The sequence below is a fragment of the Rhagoletis zephyria genome, unplaced genomic scaffold, assembly GCF_001687245.7.
Source record: "Rhagoletis zephyria isolate East Lansing unplaced genomic scaffold, Rhagoletis_zephyria_1.1 Rzeph_scaffold_00491, whole genome shotgun sequence".
NCBI lineage: Eukaryota > Metazoa > Arthropoda > Insecta > Diptera > Tephritidae > Rhagoletis > Rhagoletis zephyria.
In genome coordinates, this window is record NW_016157575.1 from 222011 (window position 1) to 248111 (window position 26101).

Sequence of the window (26101 nt, forward strand, 5' to 3'; positions counted from 1 at the left end):
TAAATATAATTTTATATTTTTTGTTCGCTTTCTATGATAAATATGCAAATATCTTGTCTCTTTTATTTGACTACAAGCAGAATGAGGTTACAACATTCTTTGAAACTTTCTTTTCATCTTTTCGTAGAATACGTATACGTTTTTCGTCGAAAGTATATACGCAAATAGTCACAAAAAGTCCACAGAATATTTGCATTAAATTATAAAAAAAACTACATTAAAATTTCACCGGCTTATTTGGCATTGATTTAAACAAACGTGCACGTTGTGATTTTTTTTTTTTTAAATATTTTAATGCAAATTTTAAACTTTCTCCAATTTTTTGAGTATGTAGTTTTGTAGAAAAATTTGGAGTATGTCTTAAAATGCAAATTTGAAGTAGCTATGACTCACCGTTGATTTTTGACAATTTATTTTTTTTTGATGAAGGTATTTCAAAATTTTTCCCTACAAAGTATTTTCGAACATTTGTTTCTGTTTTGTATATAAGGAAATGCGTGAAAAATTTCTGCCAAAAATCAATGGTAAGTCCTAGCTACTTCAAATTTGCACCTCATTACTATAATTTAATGCATTCTCAAAAAAAATTCTAAAACATCTGATTAAAAAGTTGAAAATTTGCATTAAAATTTGTTGTATTTGCCTGAGTTTTTCACAAAGTATAGAAATATTCTGCCTTATCCTGGCTTTCGCCTGAAAAAAATTCACCCGAAAATTTGTCATCCGCCCATAGTAAAACCATGGAAACCAAAAGTGAAAAGTGAACCGGTTCGGGGAAAATGAAACTCATGATAAGGCCGATTACATTTTTGCGTTTTTAGTGTAGTATGATCCTTATTTTTATATAGAATTGCCGGGAAAAATTCAAACAAAAATGTTTGCCAAAAGGATGTAAGCAACATTTGTTTTTCAAAAATTTACCCCCTTATTCTAGAACCCGAATTTTCTAATTCGTAAAAACGAAAAATCCACATGCTGCAACCCTTGCGGAAACATGTGCAGCATTGCCAGCTATCAATGGTTTTTCGAAGATAGCTGAATGGAGGAAAACAAAGTGGAAAAGAAATAAAACAAGTAATTTTTAGCAAAAAAAAACCGACTTAAAAAAAAAATATATATATATATCCATATATTTCATGATTCAATGATCGGGTCTAAACCAAATTAGTATGGAACCACCTCTGAGACACCTCGAATTCGGTTGACGTGGTCCAAAGTTATGCGGTAACATACAAAAAAAAAATAATAATAAAAAAAAAATATTCCGGCGAACTGATAACCTCCTCCTTTTTTGGTAGTCGGTTAAAAACACTCATCATGTGCTTGTTTATTGTAAAATTAGTTCATTTTACATATTTTGAGGAAAATTATGGCGCATCTATGTCAGCTTCTGGTTGAATTGTTGAACCACAAGCCAGAACTCGTCCTATGCCTGAAGCTCTGGTTCTCAATCCAGTTAATGCAATAACAGCTTCTTCCAAGCCATTGAAAACATGCGCTTTGTTAGGTCCACCACCTGTTGCGCTTGATTCTGCCTTCGGCCACGCTTAGGCATTATAACCCTTACTAAGTAGAATTCTCCTTTCTGTGTTGCGGGGAAAAAGGGCTTCCGCATGTCAAAGGTATACATCATTTATTGTGCATATCACTTCGGCTACGCCGTCCACAGTATTTTTGAGCAGAACCCACGTCGAAATTTGCAAAAAAGTGCATAGTGCAAACCGAATTTATTAATAAGCTAGTGGTAGGAAATTCGAAACATTTATCTTAAATAAAATGCGAATCCTTTGATTACACGTGTATGTTAAAGTTTTTGGATGCGGGTTATGCGTTTGGACACAACAACCGAAAGTCATTGTACAAATAACTAAACCGGACCCAAGTTTCTCGATAAGGGGCAACAAAGATTTTGTTCTGTTCGCTTATATAAAGCAGTGGATAAGAATATGCGAAAGTCAAATTTATCTGTTTAAATGAACACCACCAATATTTCTTGTAAACACACATCGATTTACATCTTTTATTTCGCCTCCGACACAGAATTGTTTTCGTACAAAATTACGCGAAAAAGCTTACTCGTTCGCTTTTAGGCATGCCATTGTTACGAATTTGAAAGTTCGAAAATACGATTCGGATTGCAGTATACTATTTCTACGATTCTTAGCAAAATCCGAATACGAAAGAGTTGCAGAATATGGGCGTTAATTTTTGATGCAGAAATGCATCTGATGCTCTAAGAACATTCCTGCATAAAAAATAAATTTTTGAAAAAATGGCGCTTACGTCTTTTTGGCGGTTAAGCCTCGATATTCTTTTTCACTTGAATGTATATTCATTAGGGTGTTTTTCATTGTTGTATGAATTTTTTTGATGTGGCATTTTAGGCGACAAACCGTCAAACAGCTGAAAAAGAAAATACAAAAACAAAACAATTCCGCTTCTGACTTAATTTGACGTGTTGAGTTATCATTGATGATTTCTTACGGTAAATTAAATTAAGTTAAGTCTAGACTAACTGAGCTTTTATAGTGTTTAGAAAAAGCTTAGGACGTTTAAGTACACACCGGTATATACATAAGTACATAATTAAGAAGATTTCTCTCGGATATCACAACAGGCTTTTGTATTCTCCAAATTAACTCTTCAAATATGTAGGTCTAAATTGGTTATATGTATTGCGTAACTGCGCTGCCTTCCCTTCTATAGAAATTAATTGGAAGTCCTTTGTCGGATTTACTAAGATTTGATCAAGAAACTTTCCCGTTGCTGAGAAGTTAAATTAGCGCTCATATCATAATTTCAATGTTTTTATGATACATTTTTGAGAACCTACTTCACGCAAGTATATTACTTGCTTTGGGTTAGCAAATTTAAAATCAACGAAAATCCAAACAAAAATCTGAATGTTTTATTTTTCCCAAATAAATGCCTAAAAACTCTATCTAAATCGAATTGATTTATTCAAATATTTAACACGGAATTCAATTCCATTGAAACATATAAGTTTTTTAAAGAAGTTTTACTTCTATCACGAGTACGGTGCTGCACTCGCCTTTTTTACTGTTGCATTTTTGCTCAGTGGCAGTAGAGTGAAATAAATGCATTCGTACATAAGTACATATGTATGTATTAGGGTGGGTCAATTAGTAGGTCAATTAAAAAAGTTGATTCATATCCTTGCGATTCTGGTACTATGGACCATAACAAACATTTTCGCCCAAGGAACCATACCTCTAAAATCATTTTCGAGCCTGCCAAAATTTTTTGGAAGATATTTTCAAAAATACCAAATAAACGACCTCTTAGATGCATTTCAAAGACAAAAAAATATTATTGAAAATGTGTATACGGGGGTTTTTTGGGTCAGAGAATCCATTTTTCGCATTAATTTTTAATTTTGATCGCAAAAAAATAAAAAAAATAAAAAAAATAAAAAATAAAAAAATAAAGCAAAATAAAGAAATAAATATTTTTCCATTATTTTAAATTATTAGAAAGTCAAAGATGTGACTATTTGAGCAATAAGTTCGTCAATTTCCCCCAAAAAAAGTGAAAAATCCAAAAAATTGTTCAAAAACGCACTCTGGTGGCGATCAAAATTAAAAATGAATGCGAAAAATGGATTCTCTGACCCAAAAAACCCCCGTATACACATTTTCAATAATATTTTTTGTCTTTGAAATGCATCTAAGAGGTCGTTTATTTGGTATTTTTGAAAATATCTACCAAAAAATGTTCAAAGGCTCGAAAATGATTTTAGAGGTATGGTTCCTTGGGCGAAAATGTTTGTTATGGTCCATAGTACCAGAATCGCAAGGATATGAATCAACTTTTTTAATTGACCCACCCTAGTATGTATGTATGTATGTACAAATGTAGGTAATAATGTAAGCGTTTTCCCAGGTTGGTTAAGTGCGGGTATAGTTGCATACTGTATACATCATCAGACTTAAAGAAACTTAGAATAAAATCGACTGAACAGGTTTTTGATAAAATTCTCGAAATCTATATTTTCGGCAGCCCGATTTCCTCGATATCGAAGAAGGCTCCTACTGCATAATCTTCATGCGTGAAGGCTTCCTCTGACCACTTTACCAATGTGTGCATGGCGGTATTCACCGACCTTTTCTTACAATAAGCATATTGAGCTCTTGAGAGACAGTCAAGAGCAATCGCGTCTCTTATGTACAGGTTTATCAGAATTTCTAGCGTTTTTAGTAAAAGCGTTTTTATCAAAAACGAAGAGGCTGATAGGCCTAAAATCCCTAGGGGAAACATGAGAACCTTTTTCAGCCTTCGGGATGAACGCAACACTGACTACCCCCAAGCCATGGGGATGTACCCGGTCCTTACGCAGTTCGCATAAATAAGATCCAACGAATTCCACGACACCTTCAGAGCCGTTTGCAGCTGTGCAGGTATGATGCCATCGGTCCGCGGCGACTTTAATGGTTTTAACAGGATCTGGGGGAGATTCTGTAACCAGTTAGCGAGAATTTTCGAGTCGCTATCGCACTTTTTGATGCAAAACTATTTATATCGTGCGTCAAAAAATGCGATAGCGATCCCAAAATTCTCGCTAACTGGTTACAAAATCTCTCCCCAGAAGTACAAGAGCGAAAAAAGAAGTACTGTACATCCGAAAAAAGTACGGTTGGTCACATTACTCATACCCCCTTAAACCGGCAAAAGAATTCGGAAAAGATTCGCAACACTTTAGTCTAATTTTTTAGACTATTTTATATAAGCGAGTCATTTCAGCATGCTACTGTGGCTACTTTCGTCACTCGAGCGCACTGCCGATCGCGGTGATATAGCATTTAGCAGACAGCTTAAACAAAACTTCTGTTTATTTGCATGGTTTTTTTTCGAATATTTCAGTTAAGCCGCTAAATTTGTTAACAACCGATAAGTATCTTTAGCCGTGTTTTTTTTACACGCATATACATCAACGATTAATGTGTAAAAAAAACAATCGTCGACAATTTCCATTTTAAAACAAGTAATTTCCATTTTATCGACAACTATTCATAAGCACACACAAAGTTTGTCGCTTACAGTAAAAAAAAACACGGCTTTTGATAAGGAGTAGTATGACTGTTGAGACTTCAGTAGATATTAATTGATCACGTAAGTGAACTTGACGTAATTGTTTTTGTAAACTAAACTTAATTTTTGCAATAAAAAGTAACATAAGGAAGTATTTCCTAGGTATTATTGTATCGCAACAGTTCCTTATGAACATAGCATTAGAAACGTTTGTAATGTACTATACATAGTATGTACATATGTACATTAGGATGGCCCAACATCGTTTTACTAGAGCCACCCCCCAGATCTAAAGAATTTCAAAAATAACGAGACATGTACTTTTTTATTTTCTGGCAACCCTATTTTTAAAAATTTGTTACCACATACCCACAGAAATAATCGAGTAGAATGCAAAAATAAAAATAAATAAAAACATCCAATGAGCTGTTCGTGGGTGATGTGGTTATGAAAACATTAAATAACTAATTTTTGTATATAACAGATAGGATTATCGGTTATTAAAAACACCTTGTAAAATTTTTAAGTCAATTAAACATCATAGTATTATTTTTTAAAGACTTCTGAAAGGAAATAGTCTTATTCGACCAAAAAATAATTATTTTTAACGATTTTATAGCAATTCTACGAAAAAATTTATTTTCCGCATGTAAAATACATGAGAAAAATTAAAGCCCCGGCGGCACGGGTAAATATTAACCGATTTCAAAATAAAAAGGTGTCTCCTTATTTTTGATATTCTTCAGTAATGGGGGGTGACAGCAGGAAAAATTAAAAGAGTTGACTTTCCCATGTATTTTTGGGCCACCCTAATGTTCATATATGTAGGTTTACATTCTCAAAAAATCAAAATAAAACAGTTAAGCTGAAATACTTAGATAATAAAAAAATACCCTTAATTAAATCCAAAACGACCTAGCGAAAAAGTGATAAACGTAAAACATTTGTCGCCAACATCGTCAAAATAACTGAAAAGCAAACGAAAGAAAACATAAAATCCAATGAAAAAGCGATTAAAATCTAACTACCATATACAACCAAGCGCCGGCTAACCACTCGTATAGGCCAATAAATTTATTTACAAATATAAATAAATATGCATTAGAAACAAAGCCAAGAAGAAGTGCATAGTTAAATGCGGTCAACAGACGACGCCACACAACAAATGAACCGAAATCGAACAAAACGGTCAATGGACTTGAAAAAAGTAGCTATTGACCCTGAACCGGAACAACGCAAACAGCTAACCCAAAAATTGACCTTTTTCAAAAGAATAAAAATAGAAATTAAGACAGTAAACAACCCAATCGAACGATCAACCCACACAATAAAACCATTATTTTAAATCAATTTCGAAGCTTCATCGCATTAAAAACGGATGATCAAATTAACGAATAAATACTTACACTCAGGGCAAAAATTATTGGCACAGAGGACTTTTTACATTATATGCAGTAATTTTTGTTATAATTTTTTTCTGATAATTAAAAAAAATTATGGTTCATACTACAACAAAAAACATAAAGGTATAAACTTTACGCAAAACTCAGGAAAATTAAATAAATTTTTATTTTTTTAATCAGATACCCTTTTGTACCCCGTTAAATCTAATAAATAAAAATCTCGTGTCACGGTGTTAGTGGTCGAACTCCTCCTAAACGGCTTGACCGATCTTTATGGAATTTTTTGTGCATATATGGCAGGTGTGAGAATCGGATGTAAAGTATATTTCATACCCCTAGGTGCAGGGGGCGTGGCACCTCCAATACAAACCAAATTTTTCATACTGCGTATCTCTCTAAGTGTATAGTACTCGAACATGGTATGGAGATATATGAAAACAATCGGATACTCATGGAGAAAAATTGCCGTTATTGAAAAAGGGGGCGTGGCACCTCCCATACAAACCGAATTTTTCATACTGCGTATTATGGTAGAGTACTGGAATTTGGTATGGATATATATAAAATCAATTGCATAGCCAGGAAGAAAAATTGGGGCTATTGGGAAAAGGGCGTGCACCTCTCATACAAACCGGATTTTTCATACTGGATATCTCTGGAAGTGTTCATAGTAGAGTACTCGAACATGGTATGGAGATATATGAAATCAATCCCATACTCTTAGAGAAAATTGCGGCGTGGCGCCTTTCAAACGCACAGAAGCTATTTGTATGCATATATACTTTTGCTAGGTTTTTTAAGATGGCAATGGAAATATGCCTTCTGACAACCACCAAACCGTAATATTAAAAGATAAATGCGGCACTGAAAATCATGAACGTGAACTGTTGGTGAATATGTTGGACCAAAATGTTTGAATACAAAAAATTAATTTTGGGCGGGACGAAGTTCGCCGGGTCTGCTAGTTTTAGTATAAAAAAGGCAAGCCAAAGTTTATTTTTGAGGATTTTTTTTTTCAGGTATTTCGCATTTTTTGCATACAAAGTATTTGTCGATTGTTTTTTTTTTGTATGGAAGAAAATGCGTAAAAAATTGCAACCGTAAGTTGTAGCTACTACAAACTTGAACTGCATTATACTAAAATGTAATGGACTTCAAAACTGTATACTCAAAAAATTCTAAAAAATTAATGATTCAAAAGTTTAAAATTTATTGAATTTTTATGAGTTTTGCACAAAGTTTAGAAATTATATGAATCATAATTTTATAAACAATGTGCCGAAAAAAGTATAACAAAAAGTCTTGCATATATTGTGAAAAATTCTTTGTGCTTATACTTTTTGCCGTGAGTGTAACTAGCAGAAGTGATAATAGGGTGGCTTGTTAGCTTTTCAAGTTCAAGTTTGACCAAAGCTAACCAGCTATGGTCGGTAGCAGTGGTTGAAATGCGAAAAAATGGGCTTACGAATGGACTTTCAAGCTTGTTGTGGTTATCAGTTAGCAGTGCGTTAATTTTTTCTTTGGCTTAAACTAACCTCTTCTGGCTTGAGATACATACATATATGTCATGTGAAGCGGTGTAGTCGTCTTCAGTTTAACTATTTACTCTTTTTTTTTATTTTATATTTGCACTACAGTTAGATTCAGTAGCTCTTTATAGCGTAGGTACTAGCGCTTATTGAATATGTAAATATTTGCTTAGTACTTGATTGTTTATCTCACAACTTATATTTAACTTGGAAATTGATTGCGTCGAAGAATGTGAGTTGTGCAAATATACATACATACGTAGCTGAACTTGTAGGTGTTGTCTGTTTAAAATGTGCATATTGGCTTAAAGATGTGTCTTTACTGTTTGACTTTAAACAGTTAGCAAAGAAATACGTATGTATGTATATATGTATGTATGAAGTCCATGAGTAGGTAGCAGAGTTGGTTTTGAATAAGATCTGAAGGTATTAAAAAAGGTACAGAAATCGCACCATCCACAATTCGTCATTCCATCTTCTTCGGTACCCGTCGTCCACGCGATCAGGGCCGTAGAAAGGTACAAAGAGGTACAGAGGCCTAAATCGTTATTATACTTTGTAAGTGCAGTATTTCATCGTATAAACCGCAAATATATAATTTCAATCACCCTTTTAGGAACACTTTTTGAATATTCCGACGAGGCCACATAGCAGGGAATTAGGCTTGATACGTGGCTTAGTCGAAATTTCCATCTAGATGAGGCCCTTAGTATGGCTACTCGGGCAAATGTGGGTCTGTAGAAGAATTTTTGGTCGGTTGGATGGTCTGAAAGAAAAGAGCGTTTTAATTGCATGTCGGTAAGAACCTTGATGGATTTGTAGCCAAAAGCAAACAGAAACCACGTTTCAACAAACTCTAATTCCAACTCGCATTGCGCAGTATCACACAGCGTTGCCATTTTGGTGATTTTGGGTATAGATTTAGCTCTCTTAATTTCAAGTTGCGCCAGAAATTTGCTTTTAGCTCCTAACTCTTTTTTTAGCCCTTTTAAATTTGAAACAGCCCTTTGAGGCTCCAAAATTCTTAACTTATTTTTAAACCTTAAATTTAAACATTTCTGTTTAAGTTCTGTTCATCGGTCCAGACTCTAGACAAACGGATTCTTTACGTTGATAACATTTAGGACTACTCGTTCAAAAGCAATATGCATATGGCATACTCTATTTCAATCAGATGTATCAGCAATCTCGCTATGTCCCCGAGCAGACCTTGGAAAATAATATTAGGAGCGGGATCCCTAGTGATCGCCTGTCGGGAGCTCAACATGTCTACATCAAGGGTAGATCGGTAGAGGCCGCCCCGCACACAATTGTGAGATCGATTGAGGAAGCCTGTGTCTTTCTCGATATCGAGGGCGTCTTTAATATTGTACCACTAGCGGCAATAGTCATATCCCCAGTTAGGCTTGAGGTAAAAAATTACCTTGTGGACTTATACACCGCATAATCAGTGACAGAATTATCGAAGCAGAGTGGCGCGGTGCCACGGTCCAGCGCAGGGTGGTGTTCTCCCACCCTTTCTCTGGATTGTGGTTATAAACGACTTCCTACACTACTTGTGCTTGCTTCTTGATAGAAAGTTGTCGTGGTAGCTTAATATCGAGGAGAGAGCTAAGAAGGCTTCTGTGGCTTTATATAGGTGTAGAGGGAAAGAGGTAAGAGATGGGGCCTTTCTCCTAAGGTTATTTCCTGGCTCTATGAGACCATAGTGAAGCCCATTATGTTTTATGGGGTCCTCGTCTGATGGAACGCACTGGCGAATGCTACGGTAGTTAACAGGCTGGATCGAGTGCAACGAGGTGCCATCATTGGGATAAGTGGGGTGCTTAGGACCACTCCCACTCTGGCCATTAACGTTATGCTGAAGGGGCGGCGGTCAGACTTAGGAGCACTAGCGGACTAGGGGTCTGAACACTCTAGTATTCTCGGGGGCCTCGATATCTTTCCGGATAACATGGATGACTGCGTGCCTCGCCTGCTAGGCGCATTAGCGGTAAGGGAGGTCAACATCTACTCAGACAGCCAGGCGGCAGTCAGAGCCTTAGGCTCACATACGGTACGCTTAAAGCTTGTTGGGGAATGCCATAATTCGCTTTCGATAGCGCGGAATACTACTTTGTCAGACTTGTCTGGCTGCCATGCCATAGTGATATCGCAGGAAACTGCGCGGCTGATGAACTAGCCAGAGGCGGCACCCTTAAGGAATTATCGCCAAGAAGGGAGATGGTGGGAGTTCCCTTGACTACTTGTGGAATCCTTTAGGAAGACGGGTCTCGGGTCAGCGATCGCAGGAGGAATACCAGGGCATGCGCTACGGCGAGGTCTTACTGGCCGAGGGTGGACTGGGTGTGGTCTAGGGATCTCCTTAAGCTCGCGAAGCCGGAAATCTCTGAGTCTGGTGGGTGTAGTGATAGGGAATTTTCCTATCAGGGTTCCTGCAGTGAGATTAAATATCTTACCGGACCCTTCTGTCGCAGTGCATGGATGATGACGAGGTGGAGTCATCTCAGCATCTCCTCCTAGACTGCCCGGCTTTTGCCAGATTGCGGCTTAGGCACTCGGGTTCATACTCTCCAGGATTAAGATTGGCCGCCTACGAAACTTGGTTCTCGGCACTCAGGGACTATCGCTCTACCGTAGCAGTTACCGTTCGTAGTGGCATCACAAAGTACCAATTTTCACGGTCTAAGTGAGCCCACTTCAGAGGACAACCACCTTAAACCTAACCTAACCTAACGTGTATTTATGGGTATCCTATCATCAGGATATGTTTTGATCGTGCCTTATATAAAACTGATATAAAACGGCGACAACCAAAACTCGACAGGCGTAGAACCTTTTTACAGCTTTCTCTTGATTTTATATGCATACACTTAGAACGACCGGTGACGGAAAATATCAAGAGTCCGAAACGCTCTGGCCCGATACGCCCTTACGAAAGAACACGAGTGCCTCTTAACTAAACAGCTGCTACAGATTGAAATTAATAGCGGCTATAAAGAATAATCAATTTTAATTATCTGTTGCTTAAAAAGTTAAGAAATCTTTTCTTGATTACTAAAATTCTTAGATGGTAAGCAAATTTACCGGTTACAAGAGTGTGCAGAATGCGAAAGGGGTTTAAAAATTGACAAAAACTTTATATTCCGGTTATAAAATTAGTTTGTTCCAGTATTCTTTGGGCAAAAAGCATTGTGGAAGCATTTTATAGACCTTCACCTTTTCAATTCGTACTTATGTATATACATAGGTATGTATGACACATACGTTCATGTAATGTACATATGTATGTTATGTATATGTATGTATGTGATTATATTTCGGGCTCGACTAACTTATTTTACCTTGCACATTACGACTTTGCAATCCGTTCTGCTAACTGAAGTCAATGATACTATGAATATATACATATGTACATTGTTAGTAAACTTGAGGGAAAACTATATGGAATTGCTACATTGAAAAAATATAAGCAATCAAATTAAATAGAATCCAAATTGACCTACAAAAATGATACACATAAAGAGCGAATATAAATTGAAATGCGTTGTTAATTAGTATATTAAAAAATAATCAAACACACATAAAAATAACTGTAATGGCCTCTAACTATAATTTTCAAGAAACTGAATATCTTCTTCTGGCTAGAGCTGCAACCGCCTCTGCGATTTTGGCCGAGTCCAATATAGTACGTCAAATCCATTATCTTCAGTGAAACCTAGTTCTCCATAAAACTCGGTAGACATGACATTGAAATATGTCTATCTGAAGTACCCAGGAAAATCACTTCCTCAGAAAAACGAATCAAATGTTAGAACCATTTAAATTTTGTTCCTACTTATTTTTGTTATTTATGGCTTTATAACAATTATATTCAACACAAGTATTGAGCTTGCGGCCGTTTTCAGTGAATTTTTTTCCTACTGGAAAATAGGATCCTACTAAGTATTAGAAACATGTATTCATGCAAGCATTACATATACCGGACCTTGAAGTTATTTGTAAACTATGAGAGGGGGCTCTTCCGAGCTTTTGTCGTTCTTTGTCCTAGTTTGGCATACTTGACACGAAAGCGTTAAATTAAAAATTCAAACTTCAGACCAGAGCGTTCAAATGAATTTCTATGTTTAGCAAATTAAGCTATAAGTGGATCGGTTTACTAACTTCTTACAGTGTGATTATACAATTATCCACGCTCTGATAATTATAATCCCGAATTCAATCCTGTTTAGGTTTCTCATTTTCATTGTTGGTGTTTCCGAAAGGGTAGGAGTATGATGTATTTGGAACAGTTTCAGTCATCCCTTGTTAAATTTGGTTTGGAGATAGTTAACTAGTTAATTTAGTTAGGATAGTTAACAAGACCTCAAATTGGACAATATTCAGGTAATCTCCGCTAGAGTTAACTATATAATCAAATAATTTTTACAAACGGTCCTTGTGGCGTCAGCGCTGTGTGGCACTGAGCTACTAGTGTCGCCTACGTTCACATAGTCCGCGGTCAAAAAATTGACGATCTCGGTCTGCACACTTTCGTAAACAACGGCAATATCTGTTTTGGTCTTCCTTTGACGTACTGATATAATATGATTGTTTACCGAATCATTACTCTTAGAATTTGCCGACCAAGTGTTGGAGGTTTACTTTGAAGAACCACCGAGTCTGCACTAAAATGGGCGCAACTGGTGCAACATTTGCACTAAGTCTCAATCATTTTGGCGTTATTGACTAGACGCCAATTTAACGACAGATACCGCTACAACCTCATGGATACGTCCCAATCAAAAAAGTTTAGACACACCATATATATGAGTGTTTTCATAATGTCGGACGTGGCATTCGTACGACTTTAGCGTTAAATAAATCATACGAAAACGGAAGTCACTTGATGACAAAAAAATTTGGTAGGCTTGGAACACTGGTGTCGGGTAAATCGATAAAAAGGAAGTCGTGACGGACGTAACAAAAACAAAAGTGGTTTTAGAGTCGTTGTAAAAATAAGCAAAACTTTGCGAATCCTGCAAAGTTTTCCCTACTTAAACATGTTTATTACGGATCATTGGGCGCGTTTATAAGACGTAGCTGTTTAGCTCAACTGCTACGGAACTGCTGGCAACTGTTGGACCCAATAATTATGTCTTAGAAACGGCTTGATGAATATGCTGCCAAATGAACAGCTGATAAATGTAAACAAATGAAATTGCAATAAATAGAGATAGTTGCGCCGATAGTACTTAGAATTCAACGCTGAGCTGCCGCCGCGTTGAAAAACCATTCAATGCTATAATGAATTAAACACTGTATAATTATATAGTAAACATCTTAAAAACATATATTTAGAAACGTGGTATTAGTATAAAATATAGAATAAATTTGTTTGCAACTGCCACCTAACAAAGCGGCGTTAAATTTAACACAAGCAGTGTAAGTCTTTACGATCAGCTGTTTAGGCTAAGTCCAACACGTTGAGTTCAGGTAGCGTAAAAATTTTCCGCTTGGAAAAATGGCGGAAAGTTGCCAACTGTTGAGCTGAGCGGAACTATTCAACTGTCCGTTTCGAAGACAAACACTTAACAGTTTAACAACAGCTGCGTTTTAGAAACGCGCCCATTACAACCAATTCATATTTAATATCTTATTTTGCTAATGGCCGCGACAGATTTTTCCATCATACAATATTTAATTAATAATACATGCATACATAAATATGTATATAACTTAATTTCTAATTTAATTTTTTCAGTTCTTCCCAACGATGCACGTTTTCATAATCTCTTTTTGCCATCTAATACGAAATTTAAAATTATAAAGTCATTTGGACCAATTTACTTGCATTTTCGGTTTGGAAACATGTACATATCTATGTATATGTTGGTTAGACAAATGCATTCTTCAATCTAAAAATTTTTTAGACATAAAGTGATAAGTAGTTATTTGTGTGTTTTATTTTTATTATCTCGTTTCGTGAGACTTTTTTCCCGCAAGCAATTCACTCGATTACCTCTTCTTGCTAGGCACACTTTTTGATTAATGCTTGCTATGTGGGTCGTTTTCAGCTATTTTCCCACATATGTATGTATGCGTATTGAAGTTATTCTGCTGATAAAGTATCGGTATCTAAATTTAAGTACATATTTAAATTTTCAGTCAGGCAAAAGGCCTCTAACAGAGCGTCTGCATCAACTGAAATAACAAGCTGACCTTTGGTAATTTCTTGTTTTCTACAGCTGCTTTAATATATTAATGTAGTATGTATATCTAGTTTCAAATGTACAATGNAAATACTTTTAAAATTAATGAAGTTGAATTGTGAAACTACTCACTTTTTAAATTCAAATTAAAGTCACTGGTCAACAGATGTGCAATAAGGTTTAAGTTTTTTGCAAGCAGTTGCCACTTGATAAAAAATTGTATTCTATTTATTTAATAAGTTAAATCAATTCCGCAAGACCTTTCTGTTGAATACTCCAAGGGCCACCAAATGCAGAAAAAAAGAAGAGTTTCTGAGGCCGATGATGTGATATGCCAGCAAATGTAATTACCTAGCCGTTCAGTTCTGCCGCTCTTGTTATCTTACCCAATATCAGATAAAAGAAGCCGAACGATAAGGAGTCGCCTTCTCTGAAATCTCGATTGGTATTGAACGACTCGGACAGGGTGTGCACATCGCACTTAAATTCCAGTCGTCGTGCCAGCATTCATTCGATCAAATTCTGCATAAGAGTTGATCCTCACCGCCGCCCGTGAATTACTCAGAGGGCAGACCATCAGATCTAGCGAATTTTTGTTTTTCAACCGCCAATTTCTTATTCGTATTTAGTCATAGGCGAATGGTGGGGCACTGACTCCGTCTTCTTCGACTAGGAGCTCGGTTTCATCTTATCCGCCGATATCAGAGCTGTTACAATTCAACGATGTGGAAAAGCGTTCCCTCCATAATTTAAGTATGCTCTGGACATTGGTCACCAAGTCACTGTGGTTGTTCGAACAGAAGTTCGGCCTAGTCTTAAAACCCTTCCGCATGTCGCGTAGTTTTATGAAGAAATTTTCGGGCATTCTCCTACCACACAGCAATTCTTTCAAACTTCCAAAGAAATGTACTTAAACAATGCTTCGAAATCGAAGTTTTCAGTATTCTTGCTTATTTGCGTATAAAACTCAAATAACCCAGTATAAATTTTTTTCTTTGCAGCATGTCAAAGAGACTCTTCAAATTCGTGCTAACAGTGGTTCTAATAATAACCGAATTCACTGACGGTGGTGATGGCTCAGCGGTTTTAATATCAGATAATGCCATGTCAGTGATGGTGGAGCTTTCATCGCGACATCCGTTCTGCAAAATGCATACGGATCGGTAAAGATACGCCTTATGATTCTTGAAGCCAAAAATCTCACTTTCGTCCACTTTACAGCGGCGACATCCAGCGCATGCTGTTGCAATCAGATCCACGACGCATCCGACAAGTGCCACGTGAATCGGTTATGGAACTGGAGGATGTGTGCTTGAAGTCTGGCTCTTATGGACGCGAGTTCCGGGGTGGCTTGGGTTTCATATACCCCGGCACGAAATGGTGTGGACCAGGTAGGCAGGTTTCATCGCTTCCACCAATATATTGCCAAGTATTAACTGTTGTTCTATTTAAAATATTTCAGGCACCGCCGCCGTTGACTACAGTGATTTGGGTTCACATTTCGCAGAGGATCGCTGCTGCCGCGAACACGACCACTGTCCGAACGTGCTCAATGTGGGCGAATGCCGTCGTGGGCTTTGCAATAGCGGCATATTTACACGTTCGCATTGTGATTGCGATGCGCGACTGCGCAAATGCTTACAATCGCTAAACACAGGTAATAGAAAGATTGTGTTAACCTTCGTGCTTACGTTTTTATTTTTTTTATTTTTTTACTTACACAGAAACAGCCAACACACTAGGCGCCATATTCTACNCATTTACACGTTCGCATTGTGATTGCGATGCGCGACTGCGCAAATGCTTACAATCGCTAAACACAGGTTATAGAAAGATTGTGTTAACCTTCTTGCTTACGTTTTATTTATTTTTTTTAATTTTTTTACTTACACAGAAACAGCCAACACACTAGGCGCCATATTCTACAACGTTGTGCAAGTCACCTGCTTCCAGGAACGTAGTCCCTGCTCAGCACATCAAAGGTTCGAAGACTTCTTTTATCGTACGAATCGTTGTGACATTATGTTTCGTCAGGCGGATCTTTATGTGCCTCCCAATGCGGGCAATGTGATACAGAAAATATTGACACACCCCAATGGGTTGGCACAGAAATTCTACCATTATCCGGAGCCACCCCCGGGTAATGAGTTCTATGGTCGTTCTCTGCGTGCAGATACCAGCCCGACTTTGAAAGAGAACTTCGATACGTTCACGCGCCGCTTGGGTGTAAAAGTGGCATCTGTGGGTCTGGCCGCGGTAAATATTCTCCGCGAGATTGTTCATAGTCCCCGTGTAGTTTGGGACACTTTGAACTCACGTGTGAGTGCTGATCTGCCAGGCGGTAATGGACGTTATGCGCAAGAGCGAGGTTACTATTATGGCAGAGCGAATGGCGGACGGCCACCACGACCCGACTACCGCTATAATCGAGGAAACGAGGTGTCGCCCAATAATTTTTGGGATTACTGATTGTAGACTAAAGACTGATTACTGTAGGGGTACTAGCTTTGGTGCTTAGGGCGATCTTAAAGTAGCTTTANGCCCGACTTTGAAAGAGAACTTCGATACGTTCACGCGCCGCTTGGGTGTAAAAGTTGCATCTGTGGGTCTGGCCGCGGTAAATATTCTCCGCGAGATTGTTCATAGTCCCCGTGTAGTTTGGGACACTTTGAACTCACGTGTGAGTGCTGATCTGCCAGGCGGTAATGGACGTTATGCGCAAGAGCGAGGTTACTATTATGGCAGAGCGAATGGCGGACGGCCACCACGACCCGACTACCGCTATAATCGAGGAAACGAGGTGTCGCCCAATAATTTTTGGGATTACTGATTGTAGACTAAAGACTGATTACTGTAGGGGTACTAGCTTTGGTGCTTAGGGCGATCTTAAAGTAGCTTTAATTGTGTGAAGTCGATCAGACATTTTATTTTTAGTTAAGTCCCCATTTTAGAATTGTTTTACGAGTATAAATTTAATTTAAGCAACGTCAGTATTACTTAGTTTTATTTTCATTTTATTTAAGTAAATCTAAGTTAATAAATATTCAAGCAAACAAATCCATTTTATATTTCGTTCTTTTTTGGTTATTTATTTATTATTTATTCCTCGATGTATTATCACCGACAGCATACGTGTTTAAGATAAAGAATTTTCGAGCCCATTTCACCAGAAGAAGACCCTATGACCCTGACGTTGACTCGTAGGCATTCTTAGTGTTCGTTGGACTATCGTCACTTTCCGCAAAATGATATTGAGCATACGCTTAGCGTAAGTTTTGTCATAACTGCTCGAAGTGAGAGAAGTTGGAACCACACTTTTCTACAGATTCCATCGAGACAGAGTTGAGATATTTTAGACTTTCCTGAATAAGGATATCCTTCTTAGTAAACTATAGCTGCAAACTTAAGCTTTAATACCTTAAGAAAATAAACAGACAAGAAGGGAATATTCTTCAACTTTGTTTGCAACAGACTTAAGTCGATCGAATGGCATCTTTGTATTCAATCGCTATTCCAACCTGATTCCAGAAAAATCTTCAATCAAATTCGGTGGTGCCTTAGCTGCAGAAAGCTTAGAAGAAGAAATATAGCGCAGGAGAAACAAAATATTGTGCTGTTACAGCGCTTGAAACACGTATTATTAACTCCTGATAATCTGATTCAGGAAGAGACTTTTGTATATAAAAAATGAGAAGAATTTGAACCCTTCAATCCGAGGTCAATCTAAAACACAGTCAAAAAAAGTTCGCACCAGACCTTCACAGAAACAACGGCCGAAAATCTTTGGCGAATCAGACTCATTCCAAATTGATATTGGAAAGTGGCAAGACACTAATAAATAAATAAATAAAAAACTGGAATGATTAATTAATTTGTCAGAAACTATCGATCCTACCGGAAAGTGATGTATAGACGGTTTATGGAAAATTTTGTTGGCTTTCATTTGCCGCATTTCATTTTCAGTTTGTTAAGTTGATTCATGAGATATAAGTGACTAAGTGGAACCACCTTTTGTTTTAAGCTGAATAACGGAAAACTGAAAATATCTCGAAAACGTATCCATTGAATAAAAATTAACTCGATTTTTGGAATCAGGGGGCGATTCTACATACAAATTGGATAGTGGCGTCTGGAGAACGCCAAATTCACAAATTAAAATTTGTGATCCAGTGTAATTAATAACAGTGAAACAATTTCATTCTATACATTCAAATTTAAAGTATGCATACTATTTCTAGTAAAAGGTTCCATCATCTTAAAAGTTTAAGAACCCCTGGAATCTATAGTATTGGCATGATGTCAGTATTTCGAAAGTGAATTTAAAATATATGTATACATATGTACTATATCTGTGGTAACAAGCAATAGCCGCCTAAGTCGACAAAAAAGAATGGAGTTATATATACATATATGCTATCGTAATCTTCAACCATTATTCCATGCGTATGTGAAAGCCCCATCTCGCCAGCTAGGCTACTCAAAAAGTTGTAAGCGAAAATATTTTTTTTATTTTCCCCATAAGGCTAACATTCTAATCCAAATGTTTAAAACGTTTTTATCTCGAATTCAGGACTTAGGCGGTTATTGCATATGACCACAGATATATCGTCGGCTCCAACGAAGAGTAGCACATTTCAGAAGTAGTAGAACTACGCGCCGAAGAACTTTCCAAATTTTTTCATTGCCAACGAAAGAGATAACGAATTAAAGGGAAATTTCAAAAAAAGCAAAAACTACGTAGACTTGGCTGTAAAATACGACTTTACACAGAGCTAAGAGAAATAAAACATATTAAAAAAAAATTCAGTGTTCAACCACAAAACGCTATGAATCGCCTTAAAAAAGGAAAAGTGGCTAATCGTAGACAAATGATTACTAAAGGGATTACAGAGATATAAAATAAACAATTAATTTTTTTAAATAAATTTTGTTTTTATGATTTACTTTAAACGTGAAAAGTCCTGAAATGTCGAAGTTTTCGAGGCTTAGCAATATGAAATGTGCAACTTGTCGACGCGAATATGAAACTTGCCAGTCTTCAACGGGTAATTAGAGATGTGTTTACTCTTCGCAAGGAGCGACGATACGCAAATTTTGCTTTGGAATGAGTGCTTAACTGCCGCTCTCTCTCTTCCTTTTCTCAGGGCTGGCTACAACAAAACAGAACAGGATGCGATTTGTGCTCAATGGCAATATCAACCATCTGAAAATATGTACCCAGTGCACCAGGACGAACCTAAACCTATACATACATATCTACATAGGAGTAAATATGGGTTACATAAACATATGTATATGACAAATAAGAAGTAACTGAACAACGATAATTTTAACAATTAGCTACACACATACCTGAATAATTGCATACATTAGGGCGGACCAATTCGTAAGGAAGATTTTCCGCCAATGCCAGTATAGCGTAGGAGTATTCTACGCGAAATTCTAAAGAAATTTGGTGAAAAAACCTGCGTCTAAAATCAATTTAGAGTTTGAAATTTTGATGTAGTGTCGTAAAAAAGTGCTCAAAATTTGTATAAAAACATACTATAGGGGCCACTTTGGTAGGAGAATTCCATTTCTTGATTTATCTGTTTCTTAAAACTAGTTTTGGGATATATTGAGTACTTTTGAGGATCGGGTATTTTTTAGAGTACTGTGCACTTTTCTTGTCACGATGCTAGTCTTCCACGAGGGCAACAGAGGAAGAGGAAGGCCTCCTCTACGTTGGAAATACGAGGTGGAGAAGGACTTGGCTTCATTTGGCATTTCCAGCTGGCGTTAGTTGGCGCAGAAGAGAAACGACTGGCGTGCTGTTTTGGACTCGGCCAAAGTGACTTAGGCGGTTACAGCGCCAATAAAGAAGAAGAAGAATCAAACTTTCTTTAAATAAACACATCTTGGTAACATGTCAATGCTTAGTGTAGAAATCTCATAAGCTGGCAGCACTTTATTCAAATTAATATATTAATCCGAATTTGCATCAAATGTATGCCTAACTGTATTGGGTACAAGTACTGTACTTGAAAGCTATTGAAACTTTTGAAAATTGATTACAATTATTTCTGAATACCGGTAAATGTAAATAAAACTCAGCACTTTAAAGTATATATTCGAACCTTCATACTGAGTACTTTGAATCTATACTGAGTACATATATCAAAAAGATGATTGGAACAGTGTATTTTTGAGTACTGAGTACTTTCGAGTTCCTTTGGGAGTATTGAGTACTTTGGAGTACTCAGCATCGATAGTTTTGAAAATCGGATTCTGTCGATCATTTTGAAAATCGAGTTCAGAGTACTTTTGTTATTGATACTGCCCAACACTACTTAAAATATCCGCCAGAGGGTGCAACATAACTTTTTTTTTTGTTATATCGTCGTCAAACGCAAAACATCAAGCTGCAGTCGGAAGCGTAATGCATGTGAAGGAAAAACGATCGTAAAAGGGAGAGGAAGTTCAATTACGTGTAGGCTGATGCTTCGGTTTTCATATTCATCAAGTAACATGTCCTGACTAACTCCTCATCGCTCAACCCAAATGAAAAGACCTACAAACTGGAAACTTGAGAAGGGAATTTTAGAAATCTCAAGCGGTTTCTATGGGTCAAAATATGGCTCCAAATCCTAAAATTTCCAATTAATACAAAAATATTTCGAATGTGTGCAAAAAAGGTATCTAATTAAAGGCCTTTCAAAAATATTAATCCCTTTTTTTTCTGTTCTTTGATTACTTTGTACATTTTTCGAGATTTAGTTAAATATTTGGACTAATTATAAAAATGTTTCTTATGTTGCACACATAAGAAGAGTTTCTAATTTGCAAAATATAGATACATATCAAATTAAAGGTCTTCGAAAAAATATTCTACTCTTGTTTAATGACTCATAGTTACTTTCTAGAGCTTCTGAGAAGTAGAAACTTCATTTAAAGACACCTTTAATTTTATTTTTTACTTTTCTTCTGTTAAATTTTTCTACGGATATTTTTCTAGAACAGTTTAACCCAATTTTTATGAGAACAAAATGTAATGTCAAGAACGTTCCCGTGTAAGAACCAAATGAGAACAAAAGTATTGAGAGCAGTTTGAGCGGAAACAAAATTAGAACAAAAGGTTCTGGAACGTTTTCGTAAAAAAGAAAACAAAGTTCGAACAAAGTAATCGGAAACATTCTCAAGAAGAACATAATAAGAACGAAACTTCTGCGAACGTTTTCATTAAGAACGAAAGTATATAGAACGTCTTCAAGGAGAATAAATTAAGATCGATAATCTGGGGATCAAAAGTTGTAGGAACTTAACGATAGGAATGAGAGGGGCGTTTGCATGTTGGGATGAAGAATCGTTTCCGAGAGAACAGAGAGAGAGATGATTGTTAACTCTAAGCCAGAAGAAAGCTAGATCATTTCAACTTCCAGATCGTTTGTCATTAGGGTTAACTGCCCATTTTTGGAACAATTTTTCATTTTCTGTACAAGAAAAGTTCGGACCTTAAGACTTTCGTGACTTAATTTGCATAATTCTCTTTGAGTTCTTTTTTTATTAATTTTAATATTAAAACATTTCAAACAACTGCACCGCTTTGTGAATAGTTCAGAGAAGATTTGTTCCCGTTTTGTTCTCAGTAAGAAATTTCCTGAGACCTTAGTTCCCAAATCGTTCTTCGAGACAAAGTTCCTTAGACCTTTGTTTCCGTTTTGTTCTTTGACAGAACGAAAGTTTGCCTTAAAAAAATCGTTTCGGTGTTTAAAAAAAAATAGCCTTAAGCACATTTCCACATGACATTTTTTAAATGGCACCAATCTTTTGCCATTTCAATACCTAGTAGAAATTTGGCATTAGTTGTATTAAAAAAAAATCAAGGAAAAGTAAAATGTGTACATATACGTTTTCTTTTAATTTAAGACGCAAGAAACTGTAAAAGTAATCATTGTTGCGCCCTAAGGGGAAGTTGTAGGAAAAGTATGTGTCCATAGAAGGAACTTCCTACCAAAATAACATGATTTTATAAAAAAATTAAGCACTTCTATACAACACTACAGCATAATCCTAAGGAAAATAAACCTATTTTCGCAATTTGGCAAACTCTAAATAGATTTTAGACAAACGTAGAATACTTCTATGCAAAACTCGTCATAGTAAACAAAAAATTTACCCACCCTAACATGCATACTCGTATATGCATAAGAATAAAGCACAGATTATGCTCACTACTTATACATTGCAGTGCGCGGCATAGACTGGCAGCGCATGTGAAACAGGCAAGTGATTAGACTTCGCATAACATAACCTTTAAAAATAAGCTGTTGCCATAATGTAGGATTTAATATTGACTAAGGCGTATTCATTGCAAAACAAGTCGACACTAAAGTTAGTTGCAACTTTTTGACATAATTTTCCATGGGACATCTGTAAAAAAAAAGCGGAAGCTAACTATAGAATTGATTTATTTCGACTATGAATATGCCCTAATGTGTTAACGAGAACGACTTCTGAGTAAGGGCCGTTTTCTTCACTGCCTGTTAAAGTTAACGGGTGCTTTGACTGCCCGTCAAATTTGTCGCTCACATGCCCATCACAGGCAGCCGACAACATCGATAACGATGTTTAACGGGAACATAACTTTAACAGGCAGTCGAGGAAGCGACACTAAATGCTGCATTTCTGAGGGTACTGGAACACCCTAAGGGCCGTTTTCGCAAGTAACTTTTAAAATTTATGTGCTCTTTAAACGCAAATTTTAATAAATTATTATGGCACCTCTCTGAAAATGTCACAAAGCGAAAAATGGAAATTCAGCTCACTTGTCATGCCCTGCCATGCGCCGCTTCAGGTAACCGCTTGCAGGCATAACTCATTAAACAGCTTCTATATGTGACAGTGCTTATGCTATGCCATGTACTGCAATGCAAGCTTAATTAGCGCTTAAATAAAATTTTAATTATGTATATTAATAGATGAAACGAATACCTACCTACCGCAATTAAATTTAAACCTACCGAAAAGCAAACGCAAATACATATGTACATATCGAGCCCTAAACGCCAAAAAGATGTAAGCGAAATTTTCTGCATCAAAAAGAAAATTTTGAAAAAAATGTCGCTTACATCTTTTTGGCGGTTAGGACTCGATATGTACTACATACAAACATACAGCGAATGCGTCTGTTCAATGACAGTATGTCAAGTACATAAATCTATCAAAATAAGTACACAAAAAAATTTAAAATTTAAAAAAATTTTAAGGATATACGGGTACAACTTAAGAAAATAAATACAAATGTGCATAGCACATAGCAGGCGTAAGTTGTCTGAATGCATATTCATACATAATATAAAATGTGTATAATGGTAGTACAAAGCATAAGGAATGTGAAATTGGTTATTTCAGAGACAAGACAAAATGGCAAATGTTGATATTTTTTGATGCGTATACAAGAATTTGTGTTCAGGTTTGATGTGGATTTGTAATGTAAATTAATTGGTTGAAACAATAAACTTGGTGAGAAAAGAGAGTAAAAATATATGACACTTTATAATTTTTTTATGCATATAGTATATGTATGTGTGTATGTTTGTGCTCGCACATATATTCATAACTATATAAAAAAATAGGTATGTAAATCACACGAGGCTGAACAGACAGTGATGGTGACAGGTAAGTTCCGAGCTTATAGCGTGAAGGCTGGTTTTCACTATGTCAAATTCAATGGGATTTGTCGTCAAATAAGTGAAAACACATTGTCAAATGGAACTAAAAAACGGTCTATCAATTGATTTAGATCAGAATAGGTCTTCAGTCAGTGTAGTGCAATAGGGTATAGTCGTTGTGCTGTGTATGCAGTTACAGTTGTCGCGCACTCTTGGCAACGTGAGCAATCCTTGTGCGAGATGCGGTAACCAATCCGAGTGGATCCTTGGGTCATGGCAGAAACAGAGGGATCTTCGGTAGGGCCACTCCGACTTATTCGGTTGAAGGGATCACTGAAGTATGCAGCATCTGTCGAAGTCTCAACGTCTGTCTCGGAATAAGCGGCTCGCTATATAAACGTGTATTTGGTTGCGAAACCACCCCCGTCCCAGCAATGGGTTGTGCGCTGGGTTTGGGACCCGCCACGTAAAAACCACTTCCAGTGAAGAAGCAAGACAAATCCCCGCTCATCTGCGCCCACACCCAACGGAAGAGAAGGATGAGATATCCAATAATCTCTTCTATGAGCGTTGGAGCGCACGCACGAGCGCTGATCCGGATCGAAAAACGAGAAACCAAATCGACCATGTTGTGTTAGACGGAAGGCATGCTTACAGTGTTTTGAACGTACGCACACTCCGAGGCCCAAACGATACGTACCCGCTTCTGTGCGGCAAAAAATGTGCGCCCAAATATGCAAGGAAAGTTTAACGTCGAAAAGATGCAATCACAACAGACAGCCAATGCATTCGCTACTCGACTCTCACATCTGCTCTCAGATAGCACTCTTCAACAAGCCGAGATATTCGAGCAGTGGAACCACATTTCCCGCTCATTAAGTGCCCGAAAGAACAACTGGTACGATGAGGAGTGTCAGGAGGTTGCAGTGAAAAAAGATGCCGGCTACAGGGCCACGCTGAGATCGCGCGCTATGCGGGACCGCTATAGGGATCTGAAGCGTATTTGCTGCAATAAGAAGAGATAGGCCGAAATATGTGAGTGCGAAGAGCTTGAAATGCTGGCCGACAGGAAGAATGCCCGCAAATTTTACTAGAGAGTTAGGCGACTTACGGAAGGTTCCAAGACCAGGGTGACCTAGTTACCGATGTTCAGAATGCCCGCTACTGAATGGTAGCAGCACGGAAAGTTGTGGACAAGAAGAGCCCGAGCCCCCAATCGATGATGACGGAGTCGATGTTCCTCCGCCTGACCGTGACAACGTATAGCATAACGCTGCTGAAAAACAACAAAGCAGCTGGAGCTGACAGCCTGTCAGCTGAGCTACTCAAGTACGGTGGGAGGGAGTTGATAAGATGCATGCACCAACTCGTATGCAGAATATGGTCAGATGAACGCATTCCCAACGACTGATATTTAAGTGCGCTCAGCCCAATCCACAAGAAATGCAACCCCGTCATTCGCGCCAGCTACCCAAGATCAGCCTTCTAAGCATAGGTTACAAGGTGTTATCGAGCATATTGTGCGAAAGACTTAAGCCCACCGTCAATGAACTGATTGGGCCTTATCAGTGTGGCTTTAGGCCTGGAAAATCCACCATAGACCAGGTATTCACAATATGCCAAATCTTGGAAAAGACCCGGGAGAAAAGGATCGACACTCACCACCTATATGTCGACTTTAAAGCCGCTTTCGACAGCACTAAATGGAGTTGCCTTTACGCCGCTATGTCTGAATTTGGCATCCCCACTAAACTCATGCGGCTGTGTAAAATGACATTGAGCAATACCACCAGCTCCGTTAGAATTGGGAAAGACCTCACCGAGCCGTTCGCCACCAAACGGGGCTTCAGACAGGGCAACTCTCTTTCGTGTGACTTCTATAATCTGATGTTGGAGAAGATAATAAGAGCTGCAGAACTGAACCGCTCAGGCACAATTTACTACAACAGCGTACAATTGCTGGCTTATGCCGATGACATCGATATCATTGGAATCAAAAACCGCGAAGTCTGTTCTGCCTTTTCCAAGTTGGATAAGGAAGCAAAGCAAATGGGTCTGGTGGTAAACTAGGAGAAGACGAAGTATCTCCTGTCAACAAGCAAACAGTCAGCACATTGACAGCCATAATTTGGAGAAAGTAGAGAATTTCGTTTACTTGGGAACCAGCATTAAAATTCAACGCAGAATCACTCTTGCAAACAAGTGCTACTTTGGACTAGGTACACACACACTCTATAAGTCACTCATCGTGCCCGTGCTGGTATATGGCGCAGAAGCAT

The 26101-nt window shown here is 37.4% G+C and overlaps 1 protein-coding gene across 1 annotated transcript in view; it reads left to right on the top strand.

The window, feature by feature from the left end:
* Nucleotides 1-19832, top strand: part of LOC108359928 (acidic phospholipase A2 PA4) — a 50439-nt gene extending 30607 nt beyond the window's left edge. Inside the window, 6 exon segments of the mRNA XM_017612005.1 lie at nt 15174-15335; nt 15394-15563; nt 15635-15829; nt 16067-16154; nt 19317-19375; nt 19378-19832. Coding sequence (XP_017467494.1) covers nt 15175-15335; nt 15394-15563; nt 15635-15829; nt 16067-16154; nt 19317-19375; nt 19378-19412 — 708 coding nt within the window. The 5' untranslated portion in view covers nt 15174 and the 3' untranslated portion in view covers nt 19413-19832.
* Nucleotides 19833-26101: the final 6269 nt, after the last annotated feature.